General features: G+C 35.9%; 1 protein-coding gene across 1 annotated transcript; it reads left to right on the plus strand.

The window, feature by feature from the left end:
• Nucleotides 1-1,525: 1,525 nt before the first annotated feature.
• LOC126763356 (uncharacterized) lies at nucleotides 1,526-7,838 on the plus strand. The gene is made up of 5 exons (XM_050480783.1): nucleotides 1,526-1,730; nucleotides 1,962-2,877; nucleotides 2,939-4,521; nucleotides 4,687-4,932; nucleotides 6,393-7,838. Exons 1-5 carry the CDS (start codon nucleotides 1,692-1,694, stop codon nucleotides 6,669-6,671), a joined length of 3,063 nt encoding a protein of 1,020 aa, XP_050336740.1. The 5' UTR covers nucleotides 1,526-1,691; the 3' UTR covers nucleotides 6,672-7,838.
• The last annotated feature ends 5,325 nt before the right edge of the window (nucleotides 7,839-13,163 follow it).

Genomic DNA, 13,163 nt, shown 5'->3' on the forward strand with positions numbered 1-13,163 from the left:
TTTTGCCATATGTCAGTGCGCAGAAATCAACCTCCTCCGCAACTATCGCAACCAGCGCATAGCCATTCTCAGCGATAGTCAAGTGGCACTAAAAGCGATCTCAGCATATGAGACCAAATCGCTTTTAGCGAACTGGCCCGCTCTGCGGCAGCTTCCAAGATGATGGGACCAGAACCATGCATAGCGGTAGGGTTACACACCCTTAAGGAGCTGCTCCGCACGAAGGAGAGAACGGCATTGGCACCAGGCAGTAAGTATGCGCCATGCCAAGCTGCTTCTAGGGGGGTAAAATCTCTCAAGGCTCAAAGAACTAATTAACCTCCCCCGAGACAAATTCAACCTTCTCGTCGCGATCTACACAGGACGCTGCAAGCTCAGGAAGCACTTGTCCAACATGGACATAGTCTCCTGTGCTAACTGCCGGTTCTGCGACCTGGAACAGGAAACACCAGCACACCTAATTCTGGATTGTACAGCAATCTGTGGAAAAAGGCTTAAGGCTCTGGGTTCCATATACATTAGCAGGGATCACATCACCTCAATAGCGCCCGCTGACTTGTGGTTTTTGAAATATTTGCATTTAAAGTTCAAAAATTCAACTATTTAAAATCCGTGTTCTTTCGATTAATAATGAAGTTTTCACTTTTATTTTTAACTTTTATATCCACTAACACTTCACTAATTAATTTATATTAATTTTTTTAAATTAAATAGAGCAAAAATAACATTTATTCAATATTTAACATTTGTTCAATTATTTTTGTTCACACAATAATAAAAGGGTTGCATTCTAATTAATAATCAGTAATACCTTACGAACATATTTTACAGAAGAACAGGAAATAAATAACACATTAGTTTTTCGCAAGAAATAACCAACACCTAGGCGTGTTCAATTCTCTCGCTTTGAACTCCTTTTTGCGTGCGTTGGCGGCCTTCGGCCGCGCTTCAAAAAAACATCAGACCAACATCTGGGCGTGCTCAGTTCTTTCGCGTTGAACTCCTAAACTTTAATTCAAGTTATTTTTACACTATTTAATATAAAATAAATGATTAGAAACAAATTAGTGAAGTGTTAGTGGATATAAAAATCAAAAATATACATACATATGTGTAAAATTAATTCTAATCGGAGAATCACGCATTTTAAATAGTTGAATTTTTGAACTTTAAATGCAAATATCTCAAAAACCATAAGTCAGCGGCACTATATACATATATATATTTTATTGATCTGGAGGATCTCCTCTATCAGTAGAAACCTATTTTAACCCTGAAATCGGGGATGCTATTCAAAATCCCAGCCTCAAATTTCGGTAGATGTGACTTCTAGGCATTTATCACTTCTCATTTCTTAACTGGTTTGTTTCAAATTGTGTAAATTCCGAATGCTTCCATTTGTAAGGTTTTAGCAAATAAGTGATGCCAGATAATTTCTAAATAAATTAAATGTATTTCCAAATAAAGTAACCTATTTGTTAGTGATTATAGAAATATTTAAGTAGATTTTAAATATTTTGTCGTGAAAAATACATGTTCCCGTTTTTTCTCAGTCAAATATTTGCATATATCAGTTATTGAAATCATTTGGTTGTATTCAAGTAAAGTGTAGGCAACCGTGGCAATTAGTCAATGGCGGCGGTGCATATATGACAAATGACAATTTCGTGTGAAATAAACAAATTTTCTAGATGGATGATTCTTTTTTTGGTTTCGATACATCTGTACCGGTAAGTAAAATGTATAATTGCATTAAAATAGAGTAATATGATATATCTAAACATTTTGTATCTAGATTGTAAATGATGATTGTTGATTTAAAATAGTCAAACCATGCCTTCACGTTAGGAAGGCATTACAAATCAGTATGTCGTGTTGTAATATTTATATGTATATGGATTGAGAATTTACTTTTTTACATTTATTACATTATTCCTGTTTGAAATTATTGTGTTTTCTAGTACGACGACAACGGGGCAGGTGGTCAAATCGCTGAACCTTCCGAAGAAGAGTATGATGCCCTTAACGAAGAAACATTCGGATCTGCCACTAATGGAGATTGGGAAGAAGCGCATGAAACTATGGTGCGGCTTACAGACGTCTCCGTTTCTGGTAGTTCTAACAAAGATACTTTAGATGGTGTAAAACTAATAAGTGGAAATATTTTAACATCCTCTCAAATTTCATCGCTATCGAAAGCAAATATCTCACGAACCCGTAATGTTGAAAAATTTGCAGATTCTGATTTGGAGATAAATCTATCAGCAATGAAGTTAGACGATGTCGACTTGAGATTCGACGATAACGAAAGTTTATCTGGATCAACTGGAATAAATTTAGATCCTAGTGTTTGGGCCACGAATCCTTTTAAAAGTTCGAACATAGCCTTGGATGGTAGTGAACATTCGACAATATTCCAATCAAGAGAAGGATGTTCAGTAAGTGGAATTAATAATGTAAACAACAGTGATAAAATTTTTCAACGAGCACAAAATGCAAATCTCTTTGCACAACATATACAGTCGGAAAAAAATCAGTGCACAGATAAACAAATTATTCAAAGAGAATTACCCCACCATCTTGGAGGTGCTTTTGGCTTACCCCCAACTCCAAAATTTTGTACTCTGGAGGATATTGAAAGAAATATTATTATTGAACAAAGTATACGAAAAAATCACGATAATTTTATGCAACCCAAAGACCAACGAAATCAGCATCATCAAAATCCGAAACCGCATATTCAACAGCATGTTAATGACGCTGTTAGACAGTCTTCAAACACAAACACATCTCCACCTCAACCCCATCATATGCAGCAACATCAATTATTACAACATCAAATAAATCAGTCAAAATCCCAAGTTTCACAATTAAAAGGTATTACAGTTTTTATAGATATTACAAATTAGATAAGATTAATGAAATATGTTTTATATAGGGCCGCCAGGTTTTCCAAATCAAGGTCACACAATGAGGGCAAACTCCAACTTTGCAAATAATCTGACGCAACACCCATTGGGAAATTTAGTTCATCAACAGCAAACGGGTGGTGGTGGCAATCGTATTCCACCAGGATTTTCTTTATATTCAGCTGGGTTAAGCCCCCATGTTCAGCAACAAAACAATCATCAGCTTCATCCACATCCTATACTTAACCAGCATGGATTACCCCCCAATTTTCCGAGACCACTGCCAAGCCCACATCTGCCAATCGCTTTAAATAATTTTGCAATGCATCCCAATTTCAATGCAATGCGTGCGGCTGCAGCTGTTGCTGGTATCCATCCGGCTTCTTTGATACAAACTCCACAAACAGCTCGCATAAGTCCACATCCTCCCAACGCTGTCCTACTAAATTCTCAGCAATCGAATTCTATGTATAATATGTTCAATATGCGTTTAGTTCAGGAAATTCAACAAAATCATCCTCTTTTGCAAAATGTTGCACGTCAAACACAACAACTACAACAAAATATTGGAATGAACTCTCAACAAAATCTTGTACAACAAAGGGCCAATATTAGTGGAATTAATAAACCAATTCATCAACGGCGTGATGGAGGATCTGCAAACGGAAACTTGCCACATGAGGAGTTTGATCAATATGCCAACTTAATGAGTACACGCGACAAACATTGGCTTATAGGTATACAGCTTTCACAATTAAACACGGATACTCCCTACATTGATGATTTTTACTATACGGTATACCGCGAAAGAAAAGCTGTTCTCAATGGCAACCTCCGCCATAGTCAAGCACATAAAGACAACCAGTTAAATCATCCACTAACGCAACCAAAGGGTCACGCTCAACTCATTTTAGTTCAGCTTGGCAATAAAAATGGAACGCGAAATGGTCAACATCGCGAACGTCGTAATTCAGAGAGCACCGGGACAGTTGGAATTAATAGCGGAAATATAGGAAATAGTCCAGATCAAAAAGCACCGTATGTTTTTAGTCCGCTAAAGTTTGAAAACTCGTTAGGTAAGTTACAGTATGGAAGTGTAACAGCACCGCGTAAAATAATTGACGCTGAAATTATGGGAAATGAAAATGCAGTCAGTGGGGCTGGTGATAGTTTCCCAATAACTGCAAGTTATAGTGGTTCCAATTCATCCATCCTTAAGTCAAACATAATAGCAGTAGCTCCTCTAATAGGTGCAATGAGCGATTTTACATTATCAGTTCATCGTAAATCGCGTCATATTTTGTTACATATCGAAACTCTCTACCGTATTGTTTTGAAATTGGAAGATTTAAATAATCCTACTGCAATCGCTACCATTATAATGAAGAAAAAGAAAGAAAGTGAGCGCATAGCGGCTTTAGAGCAGATAGAAAATGCTAGCAAAAGTCATGAAGAGCGAATGGCCGAAGCATCCAATTCATCAACAGTGAATCCTTCATTGAAAAACAAATTCACATATGAGATTGAAAAGAAAGAAGCACTAGTAGCAAAGCTTATAGCTGGACTTTCACAAGAAGAAGTTGCAGCAATTATGAATGTTCGTAAGGGAAAGGTAATATAATTATTTGATTTCTGTGAGCAATATTGTAATTATAATTGACACGTCCTCAAAATCAGTTATCACTTTATTATTTCAATTTTCCCTTTCTCCAAAACTTATAAAATTTAAGTTAATACTTTTGAATTTGTTAGTTAATCATTAAATGTTATTTTTTAGACTCTAATTCGGCGTATCATGATATATATAGAAGCTCATGACATTCGTTGGACTATTTGGATGGGAGTTTTTTCTTCTTTGCAGAATGTTGTAAAAAAAGATAAGGATGATGCTGATGGCGTTTTATATGCACTTTATCCTGAGTTTAAAAATCAAGTGCGTCAAGCAGACTTTGAAACGATTGTCAGAATTTCAGCCTCCATACCGCTAAGCGAAAAGAAATTTAATGGCATATTTTGTAGTAAGGTAAGTTATTTTCATAATTTTGCAAATTTCTCTGAAATTTATTGAAATATCTATTTCACACTGACTTTATGCCGATATTGTTAATTTGAAAATGTTTTTTAAGTTAGTTTCGTAATTGTTATGTTCATTCTTCACTTTGCAAACTTCAGTTGTCACAAAAATTCCAACCTTCTTATCAATATTAGTTTTATTGTGTTTATACGAATACTCGAAATTAATAATTATATTGAGTACTTTACTTTACTACCACATATTATAGGTATTTTGCACTAATATTTCAAAATACGCACGAATGTTCAAATGTTTTTGATAATTGTCGACTGTGCCCCAGTGTTATAACCGGCAATCCCACAAAGAAGTTGTAGTCCAATGAAATTTTTTGACCGATGGGGTTATCGATAATACAGGTTGCTTGCTTTGTGCACTATTGAATTACTGACGAACCGAAACGACTAGTTGTAAGTAATCAATCTCCAATTGTTATGAGTCTACGACGTCTTACAAATGGTGTTTAATTATTACCGAACATATTGAATTGAAACTCAACATGTTATTTAAAACATTTAGTCACATCACGATCACAGACTTAAGATCATATTGTTATTCGACAACGAACAATCTTAAATGTTTTTTGTTTTTATTTTCATAGTTTTCATTCTAATTGGGACCTCATTTCATTAAAAAAACAGCTTCACTTGTTTAATCCAACCCTTCCTCTATAATAGTCAAGACAGGTGTTACTTGCAAAAAAGTTGCAATGATAACCTTACCTTACTTAAAGTACTTGTTACGGTTTCCAATTCATTTTAGACATTCGCTTCAAAAATTTACTTCAAAGTATATATTTAGGAGTAGTAGTACATATACATACATACATATGTTTATGTTCGAAACACTTTCTATGTCGTGGACTTTAGATTCGTCTTCTATGTTAACGTGGCCTTGGCTTACCGAAAAGCAACGATCGTCAATAAATTTCGTTCGTCGCCCTCGTAACAGAAGAGGTACTGCTGCTACCATACTAGAGCATAGCCGTTCCCACGGTAGACAGTTCAAAGTAACCGGAACGAACACGGATTTTTATCCGGCACCATCCTCAAAATAACTTCAGAAATATTTATATATATATCAATCGCTAAAACAATAACAACTACAGCTTAAAAGGATATTCGTTTCACTGCTCCATTTACATTGTAAAAGCAACAATTGAATTACCGACCATTATAGCTCTTTTTTCATTTGTCCAAAATCCAAAGAAAAGCCCGATTTCGAATGTACACTTGCACCATTGCTCCTATGTATTGATCCCACCATTTTAATATTTAATGATAATCGTTTATGCGTAATCGTATGCCCAGCAAGTCAAGTAAAGAAGTATTTAGTCATCACATCTCATTTCAATTGGCTGCTATTTATGGTAATGGACTATATAACTATATTATCTTATTTATTATTTGCAGTTTGGGATTTCATCATTGGTTTGCTTGGTGTTGCAGGCTGAAAATATTTATATGTCCGGTATTGATTGTACCCTTACTAATGGAAACAAAGGGAAATGGCGATATTTCCTGGATCAAGTTGCAACGTCCTTAAATCGAACGATTCAAAACCACACAGTTTGTGCAGAAATCGAGTCAGATTCAATCCAACCGTTGATGAATCATTTTGCACGTTTTGAAGATCTAAAACTTGATTCCCTACTGGCACTTATTACTGAAGCCAGACAGCAAATTAACTAAAATGATGGAGGTGCATAAGAATTTAGAAAAATAAACTTACGAACGATCGGATATGAGATTGCAGAACCTAAAGTTAAACTAAATAACTAATTTTCGAAAAAACTGTAACTGTAAACTGAAAAATTTGTTAAATATTTGCAAATTGTTCAGAAGGGATATATGCAGAAGTATGCACATTACTAAAATATCTTGGACTATATGACTTGTGTCATGGCATATATTGTTAAAAATTTAATGTCCAGGTTAGCAACAAATATGGTCTTATCAGATAAGGCTTTTCTTGGGCTGATATAACAGAAAATATAACCGAATAAGTAGTTTTGGTAAAGTAGCTTTATCTGGTATGTTTCAACGTTTTATTTAATTCAGAGGATCTGCTTGTCTGTTTGTCTTAAATCCATTTTTAAACTAAAATTGGTATTTTTATTAATTTCTTTCTTAATTAATAAAACCTTACACTCTTAATTTTTAACGGATCTGTCATCACTATTGAAATAAGCAACTTTACCAAAATAACATTTTTATAGATATATTAAAAGAGTTTGTCAATCTTTAGCTGACGATTTAAAGTTGCAAAAAGAAATAACAAGAATTTTAAAATAATTGTCCTTTTTTATGATTGACTTTATGTATATTTATGGTTTTTTGGTGTTTTGTAAATATTTAAAATATACATGAACTTAGGATTAGGATCAAATTTTATTTATCACAAGAGATGAATATATTGATATCTATTATAGGAACAAATTTGTATGAACTAAAAAATAAGACGAAGGCATATGCAATGAGACTAATTTCTAGTAGTCGTGACATTTTTTAATCTTCGTATTTTCCTTCCTAATTCATAAATATAACAAATACATTCATAAAAAAAATAAATAGATACATGCTTCGTTGGTGCTTCTCTTCTTAAATTGAATTTAAATTGTATCAATAAAACCAATTATGTTACTGCAGAATACTTACATAAATGCATATGAAAAGCATTTCTATGCATTTAGCTTTAAATATATACATATATTCACACATTGACGGACATTTAGATACCCGTAAAATTAATTTATCCATTCATTCATCAATCCCTGATCCCCTTTTAACCGTGTTCGAATTTTTAAACAAATGTAAAAATAAATATTTTTCAATAATAACATTTAAGAATGGTAAAAATTTGGCATTTTAGAAATGGTATGGGCATATAGATATTCAGCTTATTTTGCATAGTTATCTAACAATAATTTGTAAAATGGGGTTCAAACAATAACTTCAGTTAGGCAACCATTTTCTTTGTTTTTTGAATGGTAATTATTAAACCAGTGTCTCCAAAGACTTTTATGATCTAAAGTGAAGTTTTTTTCATTTAGATAGACGGTTTATATGCAATTATATGCGGTTACAAGCAACGATTTTCTACTCGGCTTGCACTCCTGCTCTCTGAGAGCACTCGTCAACAACTCGGTATAAGGGAACTGTGGGACGGCATTTCAAACTCCTTACGTACAGCTGCAACCGAAGCCATTGGTTTTCGGAAAGTGCAAAAGAACAGCTGGTACGACGAGGAGTGCCGTGTCGCAGCGGAGAGAAAACAGGTTGCCTACCTCGCAACGTTACGATCGACCACAACACGTGCGGGATGGGATAGATACCGAGAGTTGAAAAGGGAAGCGAGACGCACTTGCAGACAGAAAAAGAAAGAGGCTGAAATGCGTGAGTAGCTGGCCCACAGGGGTAATGCTCGAAAATTCTACGAAAAAATGCGGCGGCTTACAGAAGGTTTCAAGACCGGAGCATACTCGGGTAGAACCCCCAAAGGTGATCTAGTGACCGATGCCCAGAGCATACTTAAATTATGAAGGGAACACTTCTCCAGCCTGCTGAATGGCAGTGAACGCACAACGCCAGGAGAAGGCGAACCCGATTCCCCAATCGATGACGATGGAGCAGACGTTCCATTGCCCGACCATGAAGAAGTTCGAATAGCAATTGCCCGCCTGAAGAACCTTATCAGTGTGGCTTCAGACCTGGAAAATCAACAACCAACCAGATATTCACCATGCGCCAAATCTTGGAAAAGACCCGTGGAAGACGAATCGACACACACCACCTCTTCGTCGATTTCAAAGCTGCTTTCGACAGCACGAAAAGGAGCTGCCTTTATGCCGCGTTGTCTGAATTTGGTATCCCCGCAAAACTAATACGGCTGTGTAAACTGACGTTGAATAACACCAAAAGCTCCGTCAGAATCAGGAAGGACCTCTCCGAGCCGTTCGATACCAAACGAGGTTTCAGACAAGGCGATTCCCTATCGTGCGACTTCTTCAACCTGCTTCTGGAGAAAATAGTTCGAGCTGCTGAACTAAATAGAGAAGGAACCATCTTCTATAAGAGTGTACAGCTGCTGGCGTATGCTGATGATATTGATATCATCGGCCTCAGCACCCGCGCCGTTAGTTCTGCTTGCTCCAGACTGCACAAGGAAGCAATGCAAATGGGTCTGGCAGTGAACGAGGGCAAGACGAAGTATATCCTGTCATCAAACAAACAGTCGTCGCACTCGCGACTTGGCACTCACGTCACTGTTGACAGTCATAACTTTGAAGTCGTAGATAATTTCGTCTATCTTGGAACCAGCGTAAACACCACCAACAATGTCAGCCTAGAAATCCAACGCAGGATAACTCTTGCCAACAGGTGCTACTTCGGACTGAGTAGGCAATTGAGAAGCAAAGTCCTCTCTCGATGAACAAAAACCAAACTCTATAAGTCACTCAAAATTCCCGTCCTGCTATATGGTGCAGAGGCCTGGGCGATGGCAACAACTGATGAGTCGACGTTGCGAGTTTTCGAGAGAAAAGTTCTGCTAAAGATTTATGGTCCTTTGCGCGTTGGCCACGGCGAATATCGCATTCGATGGAACGATGAGCTGTACGAGATATACGACGACATAGTTCAGCGAATTAAAAGACAGCGGCTACGCTGGCTAGGTCATGTTGTCTGGATGGATGAAAACACTCCAGCTCTGAAAGTATTCGATGCTGTACCCGCCGGGGGAAGTAGAGGAAGAGGAAGACCTCCACTCCGTTGGAAGGACCAAGTGGAGAAGGACCTGACTTCGCTTGGAATATCCAATTGGTGCCACGTAGCGAAAAGAAGAAACGACTGGCGCGCTGTTGTTAATCACCGGCTATAATCGCGTAAGCGGTGTCTACGCCAATTAAGAAGAAGAAGAAGATATGCGGTTATATGCTACTAGTGGAAAAATATAACAGATTTATATATATATGCATACTATATTTTCCCGTAGTTCCTAGGTGGAACATATGGCCTTAATAAACAAATTATAATTAATTTTTTTTTAAGTTATGAATTTAATTTTTCTCCAAGAATAACCACTTCTCTGTGCTTCTGCTCCGACTTCCGGTCTCCAGGTGTTGGCTGGTCTCCCGCGTCTTCGGCTTCCTTGCGGATTCCAATCCAGCGCTGTTCTGCTAATGTCATCGTGAGGCTTTCGCAGAGTGTGGCCGATCCATTTCCATTTACGACGGCGAATTTCGATACGGATCGGTAGCTGTTTGGTTACGGTCCAGAGGTTAGCATTGCTAATAACGTTAGGCCAGAATATCCGAATAATTTTTCGAAGACATTGATTAGGAAAGGATTGCAGCGATTGTAAAACATTCGACTCCAGACTTTATCCAACATTCCGAAGGCTGCGCGACCTTTGGATATACGATTTCGTATATCGGCTGCTGATCCACCATTTTTAATTATGATGCTACCGAAATAGCAAAACTCATCGACTTCTTCGAGACATGTTCCAGCGATCAGTAGGTTTGGCGTTTCGGTTGTGTTGATGCACATGAGTTTTGTCTTCGCTATATTAATTTTAAGTCAAGTTTGGCGAGATCACTAACAGCTTCAAGTTTCAAGGAGATGTGCGAATATGTATGGGACAACAGACATATATCATCCGCATAGTGCAAATCTTCTATTAGTCGCACACGCTTGACGCATCAGCTTGACAAGGATGCCGCTACTTAAAATATTTCCACACCTTACGCGACAACTAGCTTCCATTCTATAAGCACCGCAGGGGCTGACTTATAAAGGAGAAATCCGACGTCATTCTCTCTTTCTGCAACAAGATATGGTGAAGGTCACATGATCCATCTTTTTGTTGTCTTTTCGATCCGGAGATAGCTAAGTGTGGAATATAGATTACGAAATTGAGATTACGTCAAGTATTTGCCATATATAAAATGAAGTGTGCAGTCACGAGTTGCAATAATTATTATGCAAATTAAATTCAAGTTTTATCAGTTTTCTTTAGGATATAAAAGTTGGCAAAAAAATATGGAACTTTTTGTAAACAAAATAAATTCCATAATTATAATTTCTAATTTTTTTAAATATTATTTCATTTAAATACATCAAAACTATTATTAGTATTTGTATATATTTGAGTTAAATATGAGAAATTACTGCTGGATATAGATAGCATTTTAATCATTCACTCTATTGGCAATTACGTTGTCAATAGATAAAAGTATTTATTTAAATATGGCCAATATATGTATATATGTACATACATACATATAAATATATTTTTTCATAACACTGTTCTACTAATTTCACAATTTTTTTTACCAAAAACTAATAAATGAAATTCATTTCACGAATTAAAAAGTGTTTACGTTTTTATTTATACAAAATTTGATTGAAATTGGTCAAGTATTTCCTGAGATATTCGATTTTAGCTAAAGGTGGCGATGCCACGCCAATTGTGCAATTTGACACAGGTTCTTATGAGGCTACTTCTTGTCATGTATAATGTGAAATTTAATGATTATGAGTAGTGAGTTATAACAGTTTTAGTTGCTATCAACTTGACTATTATATCGTACCGCCTTTATGCAATTCCAACCTCCCCTGGGTGCCAAGGAACACATTTACTGAGCTTCATCGCGATACCCTAATTTTTATTCAAGTTATCGGCACAATTCCGATTTCTTTGGCGCCGCAATTTGAAGGTACCGTTGGAAAGAGGAAGTCCTCCTGATTAAAAAATATACAGGGTCATAGGTACCGCAAACGCTTAGTTTACGAGATATTCTACCTTAAAGTTCAAAAATTCCCAAAATTCGAACATTTCAACAAGCTATTTTACCACATTAAACACACTTTACCCACATTTTTCACTTCAAATTAAATTAAACTATAAACTTTTAAATAAATCCAGATTTTACACTTTTAACAGTCATTTTACCGAAGAAATCTTTATTTTAAAAATTACATTTTACACTCGTAGTGAACATCATGTGAGTGCTAAAAATTACGACGAAATGGAGCGCTGCCATGTGATAAAAATGAAATTCGCTGAAATGCCTTTTTTCCCAAAAATTCCTCAACCCATTCATGTGGATATGTTCTTTATTTAATTTAATAAGCAAATAAGTAATATTATATACATATGTGTCACCTAATATCACCTTGTATTATAACGAAACTCAATATATTTTTTTATTTTAACGCAGAAAGGAGTACTATGCGAAAGTACTTCAGTCCCCCAGGTATTCGCTCGACCAGTGTTATTTTTTTAAAGCGCGGCCGAAGGCCGCCAACGCAGAGAGCAGTACTACGCGAAAGTACTTCAGTCACATAAATCACATATTACACATACGTATACATATGAAGGAAGAATTTTTTTATAGTTAATATAGAAAAAAGAATCACGTGAAAAAGCACACAAAGAAAAATTGTTAAAAATCCTACATATTTGCTGTTTAAGATGTGGCAAGGCTTGTTTTCCTCATAATTGTAAACAATCTAACCTTTTCAACGATGAGTGTGCTAAGTGATTTTTAAATTAATAAATTTAGATAAAATATACCAAAATAAAAGTGGAATGTGAACTTATATCAATGTTTAGAGTGTATATTTAAATGTACAAAGTGAAAAATGTGAAAAAATTTAGTGAAACATAGAGAAATACCATGTGTTATTAGTGCAAATTTTTGAACTTTTAATCGTGAATATTTTAAAAAATAAAAGTTATTTTTATATAATTTTTGGATATTTCTTCTCTGGAGAAGCTCCCTTATCCGCACATACCCCATTTATACGGAAACTCGTTGTTTTTACCCCTCCGCCAAAGTAATCGGAATTGTGCCAAGTTATCGCTTGCACGGATAGAGGGACAGACAAACAGTCACCCGCATTTCAACTCTCCATCGAGATCATTTATTTATACTATGTAACTCTATATCTATCTCGATTAGTTTTTGGTGATACAAACAACAGTCAGTTGAACAAAGCGACTATACCCAGTAGCACCATGTTGCAAGAGTATAATTATTCAATTGCAACTAGAAAAACTATGATAATATATATTTGACTGCCCATTGTCTTCTTGCCTTTGATTTGCGGGTTATATGTATGTAATTATGCACCAAACCTACCATGATTTGATTGATGCTTATGTTGAATATACAAATA

Source organism: Bactrocera neohumeralis, chromosome 2 (assembly GCF_024586455.1).
Source record: "Bactrocera neohumeralis isolate Rockhampton chromosome 2, APGP_CSIRO_Bneo_wtdbg2-racon-allhic-juicebox.fasta_v2, whole genome shotgun sequence".
In the NCBI taxonomy this organism is placed as follows: domain Eukaryota; kingdom Metazoa; phylum Arthropoda; class Insecta; order Diptera; family Tephritidae; genus Bactrocera; species Bactrocera neohumeralis.

Excerpts from the sequence above, each read along its gene's own strand:
- LOC126763356 (XM_050480783.1), top strand. The coding sequence starts at position 1,692 with ATGGATGATTCTTTTTTTGGTTTCGATACATCTGTACCG. Across the intron at positions 1,731-1,961 it reads GTTTCGATACATCTGTACCG|TACGACGACAACGGGGCAGG; the intron begins GTAAGTAAAATG and ends TGTGTTTTCTAG. Across the intron at positions 2,878-2,938 it reads CCAAGTTTCACAATTAAAAG|GGCCGCCAGGTTTTCCAAAT; the intron begins GTATTACAGTTT and ends TGTTTTATATAG.